The 15,058-nt window shown below is 47.1% G+C and overlaps 1 protein-coding gene across 4 annotated transcripts in view; it reads right to left on the reverse strand.

Moving 5' to 3' along the window:
* The window catches only part of TTC7B (tetratricopeptide repeat domain 7B), a 193,559-nt gene that overhangs the window by 94,109 nt on the left and 84,392 nt on the right, over positions 1-15,058 (reverse strand). For all 4 annotated transcript variants that reach the window (XM_079768075.1, XM_079768072.1, XM_079768073.1 and 1 more), the window contains exons 8-9: positions 9,427-9,490; positions 5,153-5,290 (exon numbers count right to left, since the gene is read on the reverse strand). In XM_079768075.1, coding sequence (XP_079624201.1) covers positions 5,153-5,290; positions 9,427-9,490 — 202 coding nt within the window. The remainder of the gene's footprint in view (positions 1-5,152; positions 5,291-9,426; positions 9,491-15,058) is intronic.

The following is a 15,058-nucleotide window of genomic DNA, read 5'->3' on the forward strand; positions in this document are numbered from 1 at the left end:
TTCGGGGAGCTCACAGTGAGTCTTTAAAAACATGCAAGCTCACAGCACGGGAGACACGGTAAACACGGTGCTTATATTTAACCTGACAGAATGAGGATGTGATGCCCCTGGGTGTGGACTGCCTCTGGACACGGCTCCCTGCCCAGCACCTGGCTGATCAGTGCCCAGAAGAAAGAAAGGCATTGTACATGGGCATACACAGACGCAGCCAACCCTGAGGTGGGCAGGAGCCCTCATCCTGAATAAATACAACGGGAGAGAGGCAGGGAGGTCGGCGTTGATGTACAAGTAGCTCTGCGACTCCTGCCAGCAGTTCCTAAAAGCCTGGGTCTGCACAGCCCACCCAAGGTGTCCACGGCAGGAGGACAGAGGTGAGAAGGCTTGCTGGGACCCCCAGCACAGGCACCCCCGCCCGTCCCCTCTGGTGCAGGGTGCCCAGGGGATCAGGTCCGCCCGGGAGAGGGGCCGGAGGAAAGCACGCCGGCCTAGTGTGGAAGTGCTGACGTCGGCTGGGACAGGAGAGGAAGGAGGTGACACCTCTTCTCCCGTGGTGGCCTGGGGGCTGTCCACCTTCTGGTCATAAGAGGTCCACTGCGTAAAGGAAGTGTTGCTGGGCAGTGTGGCGAGGCACAGGGGACCTGCTCACAGACCAGCCGAGGGGGATGGACCTGCTCCCATCAGCCAGGCACAGTCTGCACCAAGATGCGGGGTCTGACAGCCAGGCTTTCTGTCCAACGCCCTCTCCCACGTCCCCGTGAGAACAAGCCCTCAGTTCCCACCCGCAGGCCAAACGCCCTCACACCGCCATGACCCTGATGATGAAGGGTGTTCCTGGGCAATCAGACTTTCATTCCCATCAGGCCTTGAGCAGCCAATCCATGTCTCAGTTGCTCATAACCTCTTGCTGCTGCCCCCACCTGCCAATTCTGCTGCCAGTGGCCTGCTCTGTGCCCTGCCATGACGCTGCCGCACTGTCGTCTTCTCTGATTAGAGGTGACCCCGAGCACTACGGGTTAGGGGTTCTGACCCCTGTGCCGTCGAAAATCTACGTAAAACTTTGTCTCCCCCAAAACTTAGCTGTCCCTTGGTACCTGTGGGGAACTGGTTCCTGGACCCCCTGTGGATACCAAAATCCTGGATACTCAAGTCACTAGTATAAAAATGGCGCAGATCAACGCGCCCAGTCGGCCCTTCTCATCCGGGGACTCCCAACCTTGGATGGAAGAGAGTAAGGCTTTTATTTTATTTTATTTTTTTAAATATATTTTATTGATTTTTTACAAAGAAGGGAGAGGGATAGAGAGTCAGAAACATCGATGAGAGAAACATCGATCAGCTGCCTCCTGCACACCCCCCACTGGGGATGTACCCACAACCAAGGTACATGCCCTTGACCGGAATCGAACCCGGGACCCTTCAGTCCGCAGGCCGACGCTCTATCCACTGAGCCAAACTGGTCAGGGCAAGGCTTTTATTTTTTAAAATTCATGTGTAAGTTGACCCGTGCAGTTCAAACCCATGTGTTCAAGGGTCAACTGTAGTCATCTTTTCATGTTTCTATTCAATCTCTCTAGATTGGAAAATTCTAGAAGCCAAAGACCTTTCTGTATACTTGGTGGCTTCCCGGTGCCTGGCAACCCCTGGGAATACGGTGGTAGGAGCAGTGCGGAAGCACACACTCAATGAGCTCGTGTGCTCTGTTCTGGGTACTTTGCATGGATTAGTGAATGACCTTCACATTTATGAGGCAGGTATGACTACCCTCCCTGTTTTGCAGAAGGAAGACCTGAGGCAGTAGAGGTTAATAACTTCCAGGATCACACAACTGGCCAATGGCAGGGCAGAACTCAAGGCCAAGCTCTCTAGGCCTGTGCCCAGGATGCACAAGGTGCTGGCCTGGGGTTAGGGGTACGGAGGCAGGGGTACCAATGCAAGGGAGAGCGATGATTGGGAATATCCACAACAAAACATGCACAACACTACCCTGCTCCTCACACTTCCATACATTTACATTCATGAAGGCACATGAGGAAAGATGGACAACGAACAGGTAACGACCCCCAGAGAGTGGGATTCCCAGGGGGCTTCATTTTCTTTCCCACATTTGTATGTGCTGCTTGGTTCTTCAAGGAGCCTGCAGGGCTGCTGCGAATGGCAGACACACAAACAATGAAGTCAATTTCATTATGGGAGAAAAAGTAAAACAAGACAAAATTAAGAGAGGAAAAAAGAAGGGGAGTGGGGAGGAGCCATCGAATGTTTCTTAACAGAAGGGTGGTGTGCCCATTCCTGGTTTAGAAGGCTCACTGGTCCCGGTGCAGGAGCTGCAGGAGGGGAAACAATATACGACCACGTCGAGTGATGATAGTGATAACCACTAACAATCGCAGGCCCAGAGACGTAACACAGGAAGTTTAAATGCCAGTTGCCCCCACAGCGGCACTATTCACCAAAGCCAAATGCCTGCCGACTGACAAATGGATAAACAAATCGTGATACGATGGAATGTTATCCAACCATAAAAAAGGAATGAAGTACTGACACACGCTACAACCTTCTAAGTGGAAGAAGCCAGACGAAAGGTCATATACTGGATGATTCTATTTATATGAAATACCCAAATTAGGTAAATCCATAGTCAGAAAGCAGATGAGCAGCTGACAGAAACTGGGGGGTCGGGGAATGGAGAAAAATCATTTAATGGGACAGGGTTTCCTATTAGGGCGATGAAAATGTTTTGGAACATGATAGAGGGGATAGTTGCACGACAGTGGGAATGTACTCAAGGCCACCGAATTGGACATTTAAAAATGGCTATGTTTATGTTATATGAATTTACCTCAATTTAAAAAAATCTGGTTAGTCTTTTAACCTAAAGTCCTGAGAAAAATGGAAGGAAAAATTAGAATTAAAGAAAACCCCAGCAAATGAGGGAAGCAGGACACGCTAAGTAAGATGTGGCCTGAGACCAAGGGAGGGAGGGTCCGAGCTCAGCGAGGGTGACATGCCTGCTCTTCAGGGACCGAGCTACCAGAGACGGAACCGTGTCTCCAGGTGCCTTCGTGTTCGCCTTCCACCTACAACACCTCCCGTTTCACTTAGAAGATCTGAGACCACGGGGCTTGGGGAAGCTCTAACTGCAAAACTAAGTAGAAATGGCAAGAAAGGTTGAAGCCAAGTATTCGAATCCTTTATTACCGGATGCAGACCCTGCGGGGAGGCCTCCCCAGCGCTAGCCACACCAGGCGGCTTGGGGCCTGGCCGCCTCGCTGTAGACTGGGAGCTGCTGATGGGCAGGGACCGCACCTGGCTCATGTGTCCCGGCCTGAATCACAGCCCCTGGCACAGAACAGGGGACTGCGGACACATGTGTTGACGACATGAGTGTCCTCTATTTTATCAACTGACCTATAGATACAGCACAGATATGGTACAAAATTCAAAAGGCTCCCAGGGATACACCCTGATACACTTCCCTGCCCCCACCCTTCTGCTGGAGCTCCTCAGGCAACCTCTGGCAATGTCGCCATTGCTGTAAATGCGACTCCCATAGTGAAATTCGGAACTGCAAAGGCTCGGACAACCAACGGGACCAGCCAGTGACTTGGGCGCCAGGTCATTGCCACAAGATGGCAGCTAAATGCGACATCAAGATGAAAGTCATCTGGTGAAAACCAGGTCGCCGCGTTCCGTGCCAGGAGGAAACACAGGCCCGGGAGCGCCACCGAGAGGAATGCTGCTAAGGTGACAGTCGCCCCCTGCAGTCATTCCTGTCATGAAGAGAAGTCCGTGGGCAGGGCTCGCCCAGCCTGTGACTAAGGCAGCACCTCCGGCGGCTCACACCTGTCCCAGACGCAGGCCATTTCACGCTGGGGAGCGGCTGCGCGGCCCCGAGAGGGCATGAGAGCGGACACGTGCCCACACTCAGCCTGGGACCCAGAGAGACTTCCAGGGGTTCATCTGGAGGGCAAAGGTTCACCTTCAAAGAACTCCCCCTGGGCTAAGGGACCCTGTCCCTGCAGAGGGCTCCGCAGCAGAGGCGGGGGGTGGGAACCACGCTGGCCAGGAGGGGCGGGTCCCAGGAAGTCAAAGCACCTGGAGCGGTGACGAATCCAGGCCAACCCCAAGCCTGGGCACGGTCCCAGGGGGTGGGGGGTGCTGGGTGTAACAGGAACATCAGGACAGATCGCCTTATCTAGCTGGGTTGTGAAGGGCTGTTTTTGAAGAACGAGTAACCATTGCCCTGTACAGTCACCAAACCAAAGCCTAAAAGAAGATCCAGGCCACGCAGGATCATCAGCTCTCCGGGGCTCTGGGCAATGTGGCCGCGCTCTGCAGGCTGGAGGGCGAGACGCGCGCTTATCTGATTTCAGCCAGTCTGTTACTGTATTTCATTCCCTGTCCTCCCGCCCAGAGGCTGCTGCAATGTGTATAAATTTAGAAAAAGAAAGATTCATAACATGGAAAAGTCCATTTTAACCAAATGAGTTGTTTTCTCTCTTTCTCTTTACTTCGCTAAAGAAAATATAAAATGACCTAATCCTTATTTCGCCTCTACCACCGTGGAATCTGGTATTCTGGGCAGCAGCTCAGTTATGCATAACCACAGCGCGAGATAAAGTCAAGCTTCCATCCCAATGTTTCTTAGGACGGAGGGAAGGAGATGCCAGCACCTCGCACGAGATCCGATGCTACGAGCGTCCCTCTGAACGCAGACGCTGTGGACAGGAAAGCCTGTCCCAGCTCGCCGGGCGATACCCTGTGCCCACAGCTGCCGTTTCAGCAGGAGCTACACAATGATGCTTTCAATCAAATATAGCCCGTTTTATAAGGAAATTAATATCACAGATGGGTGATTTGGGGGTATGGTGGAAATTACACTAAAAGAGAAACTGCTAGAGAAATGCTTGCCTTCCCTCCCCAAAAACTCACAGCCAGTGTTTGGACCACTGGTAGGAAGTGACCACCAGTGACTGCCCCCACCTAATCGCTTAGCCCCCTTTCCTTTTCACAGAGGAGGAAACCAAAGCTAACCCCAAAGCCACGTGGCTGCTGGTGACAGGGGTTCAGGACCAGGTCCCTCAGCTGTCCCAGTGTTCACACCGCCAGCACCCCCCACCGCCCGGAAGCCATCCGGACTCGAGGGCTGTACCTCCGACAGCATCTCAAACTGGCCTCTTCTCCCAAGAGCGATGGTCAGCAGGTCGTAGACCACCGAGGCGCTCTGCAGACTGATGAGGCGGTCGCTCCTGTGCTCGGGGATCCTGCTCAGCACCGCGTCCCGGTTGGCCTGGAAGCAGCACAGAGGAGAGAAGCAGATGGTGAGCCAGCCCGCGCACACAGCCTTCACTGTTGGGCGGCCATCTCGGCCTCCTGCCCTGACAGCAGGGTCTGGAGACAAGGGCGGGAATGGGGAAGGGTCTGTCACCTCTGGTTGTTTGTTCAGACTCCCCAGAGCACCACAGCGCATGGCGGTACATGGTGTTCTCCAAACTGTGGGGCCTGGAGGTGCGATCCTGTAGGACACGTGTACCAGTTGGCAGGTATGTGGAGGGAGATTTCAGAGCCAGGGAGTGCAAAGCGGGGTGATTTCTCCTGGGCTCAGGTTCCAGCAGGCACAGCTGTGCTCTGGGGCAGCAGGATGAGAGCAGACACGTGGCTACATGTGCTGCTCCCCACTCACAGATCCTGCTCTGCTGTGCGTGACTGGGTGGGAGAAAACTCCCGGCCCCACCCTCCCCGTCACCAAATGGTGGCATCAAGCTCTGTCCGTCCTACAGAGACATGTCATACTTTTCCTCCACCACCAAAGCAACATTCAGGTCCCTGGGTGACATCCTCGCTGGAACAGACCACAAAGACTAATCCGATCTTGTTTAGGGAAGCACAAAGCAGATGTATAAGTGACAGCAAGAAGCAAACCGATTTTTATTTTGAAGACATTACCACAGAGGACTCAAGAGAACACCTTGCCTATTTCACATCGCCGCTGCTTAGCAAGAAAGACAGCAGGCACCTCCGAGCTTATTAATCTCATCTATCTAGACATCAAAGGCTCCTTACAGCAACCTGTTTTCATTACCTTTGAAATGTAATTTCTCTACAGATTGCTCCAGACAAACCCATGCGGGAGACTCTAACCACTGGCTCCTTTTCCTCTCCCTCCCCCCCCCTCCCCCCCACATAGGGAGTTAGAATCAACAGTTAGATTTTTAAAATATATATTTTATTGATTTTTTACAGAGAGGAAGGGAGAGGGATAGAGAGTTAGAAACATCGATGAGAAACATCAATCAGCTGCCTCCTGCACACCCCCTCCTGGGGATGTGCCCGCAACCAAGGTACATGCCCTTGACCGGAATCGAACCTGGGACCCTTGAGTACGCAGGCCGACACTCTATTCACTGAGCCAAACCAATTAGGGCTCAATAGTTAGATTTTCCTGTCTTTCTCCCCTGCTAACTACCAGAAGTCTCCAGATCTACCCGTCCCTGGGAGCACGAAAAGAGACCCCCAGCTCTTCCTGTGAAAGTGGTCACACAAGATGGCGGGCCGCTTGTCCGGGCAGGCTGATGTCTGTCTTCCTGCCTGACATTCAGAAGGACCACGCGCACCTTCTCTCTCACTAATGAGGTAAGAGGGTTTCTTTTTGTGAGTCCGGGGCATTTGCTTTTAGCCACCCATCAGCACTCACTCACTTCAAAACTCCTCGCTCCTAAATGTCAAAGACAAATAAGAATATATAAGTCAGGCCACGTCCTTCAAAGTGAGTCATCGCCTATGGAAACAGCCTGATTCTGAAGGTTTTATCCTTAAATTTTTCTTGTTAGGAGTGGCTTTTAAGGCAACAAAAGAAGCGCGGGAGGAAAACAGGGCTTGCTGTAAGTGGTCTCATTTTACTTATTTGCTATAAATGCTCCATGTTGAGACCAATGCCGGGAAAAGAACAAAACAAAATGCTATTTAAGAGAAATTTTCAAGTTATGCCAAATGCATTCTTTTTTTTTTTTTAATTTTTAGAGGAAGTCTATGGTTTTCTTTTGAATACAGAACCTTAAACTGATCCACAAATAATAAAGATCCCAGAGTACTGTGCCAGTGTCGGTTGTGCAAATAGACTAGTAGTCCCAATGACTCCTTTCTCCTGGGGAAAACTCATCTGAGGCAAGAAAGCAGTACAATTCCCAATGAGTTCTTGTAGGTGGAGAGACAATGGACAAATTATGCTTCTAAGATAAAGTCAGAACCAACAAAAAATACAATTTTCTCAAGTACTGAAAAAAACACACAGCAATTCTTTTTGGTCCTGAAATTGAGCCCATTCTTTTTCTGTCCCAAAACAGAAAAATCAAGGAGTCAAGGAACACGAAAAAGGGACTTCCAAAAGCAACTTCATTTAGGTTTCTACCTACATAATCACGGAGTGAATGGACATGGGGACCTCTAGGTCCTCTCAAGTCCCAGGCGTTGGCCATGCTGCTCGGGTGCTGGGCACACACAGTGGCTTGCCAAGGGGGGACAGAATCATTTTGGTTGGGAACCTCATCCTTCATATTTATTGAAGTCACTGGATTTCACCAGCCCCTGGAGGGATTTCCGGAAATTAAATACCACAGAGACAGATCTGATTGTCTCAGAGGGATCTCCATTTTGAGCCTATGAGTTCCTCGCACTTCAGTGAAGGAGCAGGAGAGATGGAGCCATCATTCCCAAGACACAGCATTTTAGAGAGGGGGCCGTGTTTTCCAGATTCCAAACGAATACATGATTGACAATGGAACTCAATATTTTCCATCAGAACCGTCCCAGAAACCTAAAATGTGTGGTCACCACGCTTCCAGGACTTTTCCAATGTAACCAACCAGGTTTGCCCCAAGGAAACTGACTGCTAAGTTGTGAAGAGTCCAGCTTCGGGCGCAGGAGTGTCGGCGAGGAGGCCACGCGAGCTGGCCCCCATCGAAGAACTGATGACAAAGCACAGGGAGACCTGTCACCGAATGCGGGTGCCAGGCCGTCCACATGTGTGCCTTCCCCGACTGCGCCGAGGCAGCGGAGAGAGTGAAATGACACCGTGCTAAGTTACCAGCTGACAGTGAGGGAAAGATGAGCCAACGGGGCAGCCTGTTTCCTCCGGAGGAAGGCAGGCCAATGACGTCAAAGAGCTTCCAAGTAGAGAGAAGTGGTAACTCAAGCAGTCTTGCTCTCGTAAACATCTCTGGGCCATTGCACAGAACAAGAAAACCCAAAGCTTTGAATTAAGGCAAGGAAGCTGTCCTCCCAGACCAAGTCCGACCCTCCTGACCCCTCCCTCCGACACGTGGCACACGCACATTCTCCTGCTCATGTCTAAGCCTTTCTCACCTGAGTGCCTTTCAGACCTCCCTTTAAACGGTGTGCTTGGGCGAGAAGGAAACACTTCTCTCGCTTCGGCTAGGATTCCTTTTGCTCCTCCCCTGGACTCCCGCCTGCCAGGTGCGGTGCGGGATGTGGGAGGGGACAGTACCATGTCCGATCTACCGGGGAGACCACTGCACGGTGAATCCAGGTGCCTGTTCTGGGCCTCGGGTTCCCCACGTGTAAAATGAGTGAACGGACATGAGGACCTCTAGGTCCTTTCAAGTCCCAGGCGTTGGCCGTTCTGCTCAGGGGCTGGGCACACACAGTGGCTTGCCAAGGTGTAACTACTATAACCCGTATCACTCCTGAAAGATGCAAGCCAGGGCTGTCCCGCCTGAAGATATACAGAGTGGAAACCCAATAAACGATGAGCAAGGAAATTCCAGACCTGAAATGTGATGTCCGGGCCAAACACGAAGAAAACACCTCAGAGGAATTCAGGGTCTGGCAAAAGCGCCCTCCCAGCAGCAGAGCCCGTGACAGGAGTGAACCCTCCCGGCTGGGCGTGCAGTGCCCGGGAGCAGTGGGAGATTGGGGAAGGGGCCTGTGTAGAGGCCCAGGCAATTTCATCCGAAAACCAGAGGTTCAAACACACAAGTGATTGCTCTCCAAACTCTCCCTCCCTCCACGGCAAATCGAGAAGGCCCGGGAAGGTTACCCTTGGGGGCTTCTTTCCCTGGCCAGGATCTTTGATGGTCATTTCGGTCATTTCATGGCTAGCCAGTTTACCTATAGTATATGCTTGTGTTAGTGTTCCAGCAATACTTGGTGGATAAAGGAATAAACTCAGATGCCTACTAATTGCTAGGGGAGGAGAAGCTCCATGCTCCGGGGTGACCAAGGAATGTGCTACCCAGTCCAAGAAGTAAGAAGCATCCCTCCTTTTAAGCCTCTACTGTGTCTTCCCACCCAGGTATCCCATCTATTTTCTCCCAAGGAAAAGGGTCACTGTACTGGTGGAGTAGCCATATCAAAAAAGGGACTACAGGAATAGGGGAGGAAAAAAATGTAAAAACACATTCTACTTACCATAGATTCACTAATCAGCAATAACAACAGGGCTTCTTCAGTATTTTCTTGAGGGCAAAAAATGCTGTATAAAGAAAACCAGCTTTGATATAGGGCAATCTCAAAATAACACAAAATCCTTGACTATGAGCAGGACAAAATGCTAAAAAGCTTTAAGATTTTTATATAGAACCCATGGACAGCAGTGTATAATCTGGACACTTGAATTAATTTGCTTATTTCTATGGTAATCTATGGAATTTGTACGTTCTAACTATACATTTTAATAGCAGGCAGCAGGGTGAAGTAAAGTTGTAAAAACCAATTTGAAAGTCCAAATAACAGTAAGCTCGTGATAGAAGCAGAAATTTAGATTGCTACAAACTGACATTATCTTCACAGCATTCTCCTAAACCCGTTCTGGAGGTGTGATTACAGTAGGCTTTTTTACCTCTTTCTTGCTAACTGGCATATCTTATATTGTCCTTAAGTTGAAATAAGAGATTGGAAGGAATTTTAGAGTTTGAATAATTTCTAGAATTCTGTAAGAGTGTAGTGAGCTATCTTACTTAACCACGTGTTTTATTATGGGGTGGCATGCAAGATCTAGCTGTCTTATTAATCAGTTTTATGGAATTTGGCTGAACTCTAACATCTTGGATTTTATAAAAAGCTCTTAAGCACAATGTTGCTCAGGAATAGAGAACAATAAAAACCAAACAGAACCCAAATATGCATTCTCTATATCCTACATTTTATGCTTTGAGCATTTAAAAACACATACAGCATTCCCCGCCCTGATCTGAAGCTCTAAAATCCTTTGAGTAGAACTGGGTGTTACAACTGGGCCAAACTCAACTCTTTTTCATGGATTGGAAGAGGAGTGCAATAAAGATGAACTTGGTTAGTAAAAACCTCCTGGATGTTTTGGAGAGGACTAAATAAAAACTAAATTTATCCTCTCGGGGGTAACACTACTATCATTTAACTTAAGAGATGAAATGATTCACACACACACACACACACACACACACACACACACACATCATGGCAAAACAAAAAGTTTTCCAAATTATTATAAATACTTGCTCTCTTTGAAGAGTTGGCAACTTTTATATTTATCAAAGGACCATAAAAAGCAAGACAGAAAAAGTATAGTGCCTTGTACTCTTCACAAGTCTGACTTCCCTACAGGTAAGAAAACCACCTGTGGAATCGTTCCTATTGCTCTTGTAGGGCTAAACTTTTAGGAAAAAGCTAACTTTTAGGAAACAAAGAGCAAGATTCTGGAATCGGCAGTGCCGTCCTTAAAGAGGTAGCTTGAGGTGATCTGGGATTTGAGAAGATGGAATACTTTTTCCTCCTTAAACTCAGATACAGAGCCTACAGGCTTTGAATCAGGAGTGTGGTGTGCGTGCGTGTGTGTGTGTGTGTGTGTGTGTGTCCACTCAGCGACCATTTCCTGATATCCTGGCTTGTGCTTATATGGGATCATTAAGCATTTTTCATAGCTAGCCAGTCCTGCATTGTCCAGACTAACTGAAGAGAGAGAGCCCATGCTAATTGTGATTTAACACCAGCCAATTCAGCCATGGGTAATCCCCAAATTCCACTTGAGCCATCCAGACTGCTTAAATGCGCGGTTGTTATTTTTACCAGAGCTGCTAACAAGTAGCACATTGATTTTAATTCCACTTCCTCTACCCTTCCTTTGGAGCCAGGCAAGATGGAGACCCAGGAGCTGCAAAGCTCTCGGGGCTGGTGGGAGAAGTGGGGGCAGGGAGGGAGGAAGGGTAATTTTAAGAGGCATGCCTGAAAAAATGACACACTGGAATGCTCTCTCAATAACTATAAATTCTCTAGACCCATTTCTGGCCATTCCTTCCCTCTTCCCTGTTCAGGAAAGTATGGAACTCAGAGTTCAAAGTCAAAATTGTTGGGAACGTCTCTTTTGTGACATTCTCTTCTTGGGGCCCAGAGTTCAGGGGCGATGCGGGGGTGCTCAGACCTCAGAGGAAGTTGATTGAAGGGCAGAGTGGGGGGTAAAAAGGGGCAGGGAGCAAATGGGGATCAGTGGGCAGTGAGGACCAGCTCTGGGAGCTGGATGGGGGGCTGACAGAGGAGGCGGCAATGCAGGGCTGCTGGGCTCAGAGCGGGCAGGCTGCGGTCTAGTCTTGGCCACATGACTACCTCATGGGCTGACCTTCAGGCAAGTTGCTCTTTCAGTACTTTAGATGAATTTACCACCTCCTTACCTGATTTTACAGACGACACAGGGAATAAGGGCGAGAACCCTCATTTATAAACAGTAGTCATGATTACTCTCAGAGGATAACAGCCCTTTCTGAAAAACGGCACTGTATGTGGTAGAAGCAACAGTACAGAAGAAATTAATCCAACTTGATCCAGATGCATGTCATCTAGCTATTCTACAGCTAATGACAGGGCGGATGTCCTGAGGTCAAGGGCACCTTCCAGGTGTCAAAGCAACTCTATTTAGGTGTGAGGAGGGCCTTGAGCACCTCTCACCCAAGAGAAAGTTGATTTGTAAATAATGACATCAGCTCCCAGGTCCAGCAATGGTGTCTTTACAATTTTACTACGCCTGGCTAAAGGAATTCTGGGGAATTCCTGGAGAAAACTGCCTTTGATCCACAGCCGGCCAGATACAAGCTGAAAAATCAAGGCCAAGGATGGCTGCAGCCCCACCTCCAGCCCCACCCCGAGTTGCACTGTCTGTCAAATACGCAAGGCCTACGATACCGTCAGCCCTGGGTTTGTGCGGAAGGATGAGGTTCCGAGAGAGGAAAATATTTAAATGAAGCATGGAGAGTACCTCTTGATTATGAGGGATCAGCTGATCCAATCTGGAGGTTACATAGGCTTCTACATAATTCTTCCCTTTCCTGTCAATCCACTAGGTCAAAATTCCTTCATAACAAAGACAAAAGGGCCCTTCACTCAGATCAGCCCCAGCCCGCTGAGCTGTGCCGTGGGTGGACCGGGTGAGTCCTGCACAGCGCCTGGCCTTGCACAAGGGCTTTGTGCTCCTGGTGAGAGGACGGGCCTCTGCACGAAGGTGGGCCGAGAGCTCAGGAGACAGCGGCAATCTCTTCCCAAGCAAAACCATGACAAATAAGTGATGTTTTTCTTTAGCATCTTCTATGCACCAAAAGAAGCTATCCAAAGAGCAAAAAGAGAGCCCGGGAAATGCAAGAAAATAGTTACAAATACCTCCAATAGCACTGGTTATCCCAAAACAAGAATTTGTAAAAATCATGAACAAAACAACAAACAACTGAATTTTTTAGATGATCGGAAATAATCCCTCCTCCAGAAAAGACACACTACAGACATACCAAAAAGGTGGCAGGTTCGATGACAGGTTACACATACCCAGGTTAGGAGTTCGATCACTGGTACGGGCATGTAGGTCGCTCACACAGCTTCGGTTCCACCATTATGTAATTTTCCTGACCCTTCATATCCCTTATCTTTATACTTAAAACAGTGTCTTCATACTTACCCCAAACCTCTACACGGCTACCAGGAGGTTCAGACCTCTATTTAGTACTCCGTGATCACTACCTTCTCCTCCTAGGCCTACAAAAAAGTTAAGCAAAATATCTGGCCCTCCTAGCTTTCCATAAATCTTTTTATCATTCACTTCCTGGCAGAATAATGGCTTTTAATTGCATTCTTTATTTTCTGCTAATTATGAAGTCTAATATGCATTTAATTATCTAAGCCACCTCAAACACTTTTTATAAGGAGGAATACAATGAAAGGAAAGATATACCTGACTGAAATACACACATATGTGCACTAAGAAACACATATGAGAATGTTCATAGCACTAGTCTTCTTGGCCCCAAATGAGAAACAACTCAAAAGTCCATTACAAGTAGAATAAATCAATATATTGGAGTATATTAATAAAGTGGATACTATGCAGCAATGAAAACAAACTCTTACTATATGCAAAAATATGGGTAAATCTCTCAAATATAATATTAGACAAAAGAAGTTAAGCTAAAAGTTTAATATACGTTTCAAAAATGAACCAGACTGATTCTTGTGATAGAAGTCTGGATAGAGTCACCCTTGGGTAGGGGTAGTCATTGGGAGAGGGTATAAAAAGGGCTTTTTGAGTTCTGGCAATGTTTATTTCTTGATCAGGATGCTAATTACATGCATGCGTTCACGTGGTGAAAATGCACCATGTTTTAGGATCTGTGCCACTAAAGTTTGCTTTGTACTCAAGTGAACTGGTGATAATGTCCTTTTGAGAACTGACTGATGAGAGAGTCCTGCCTTGGTCATATAGAAGCCCCAAGACAAAAATAACCCAACAGCTTTTCTCTCTTTACTAATAAATCAGAAGTAGGATTGTGAACATGCAAAACTAGAAAGTTAAAAATGGATGGTGATAACTGAAGGAATAAGAAATAGTACAGACATAAATGAAAAAAAGAGTAGATACACAATTAAAAAAAATAAACAAAACCAAAAGTTGGTTCTTCAAGAAGATCAGCAAAATTTGATAAAAACTTTAGCTATACTGACCCAAAAGAGAGAGAAAAAACTCAAATCACTAAAATGAGAAGTGAAAGATAAGACACAACTATACCAACCTTGTAGAAATAAAAAATATATAAGGGTATATTATGACCAATGGTATGCCAGAAAATTAGATATCTTAGATGAAATGAGCAAAATTGTAAAAAGACAAAAACTACTAAAACTGACTCAAGAAGAAATAGAAAGTCTTAATAGACCTATAACAAGTAAAGAGACTGAAGTTATAATGAAAACCTTCCCACAAACAAAAGCTTAGATGGCTTCACTGGTGAATTCTACCAAACATTTAAAAAACAATTAATACCACTTCTCCACAACTCTTTAAAAAAGTAGAAAAAGGAATACTCCCCAACTCATTCTATAAGGCCAGTATTAGCCTAATACTAAAACTAGACAAAAATATCACAAGAAAACTACAGAGCAATGCATTTTATGAATATTGATGTAAAAGTCCTCAACTAATTTTTTCATCACCTCTCTAAACTAGCAAGTCAAGCTTGGCAATAAATAAAAGAAGTATATACCATGATGAGTGCGATTTACCCAAGAATCCAAAATTGGTTTAATATCTGAAAGTCAATTAATGTAATATATCACATCACATCACATCACATCACATCACATCACATCACATCACATCAAGAGAATAGAGAACAAAACCCATACAATTATCTCAATGTATGCAGAAAAAGCATTTGATGAATTTAAAACACCCTTTCATGAAAAAATCCCAAAAAATTCAAACTAGTAATAGAAGGAATCTTCCTCAACCTGACAAAGGGCATCTATGAAAACCCATAGCTAACAACAAACTTAATGGTGAAAGAATGGATGCTTTTCACCTCCTAAGATCAGGACCAATAGAAGGATGTTCACTCTTGTCACTTCTATTCAACATTGTACTGGAGGTCCTAGCCTGGGCAATTAGGAAAGAAAATGGAATAAAAGACATCCAGATTAGAAAGAAAGATGCAAAACTAATCTCTATTTGCAGATGACATAATCTTGTGTATAAAAAATCCTCAGGAATCTAAAAACTATTAGAACTAGTGAATATTCAGCAAGATTGTGC

This window comes from Cnephaeus nilssonii (assembly GCF_951640355.1).
Source record: "Cnephaeus nilssonii genome assembly, chromosome: 4".
Taxonomy (NCBI): domain Eukaryota; kingdom Metazoa; phylum Chordata; class Mammalia; order Chiroptera; family Vespertilionidae; genus Cnephaeus; species Cnephaeus nilssonii.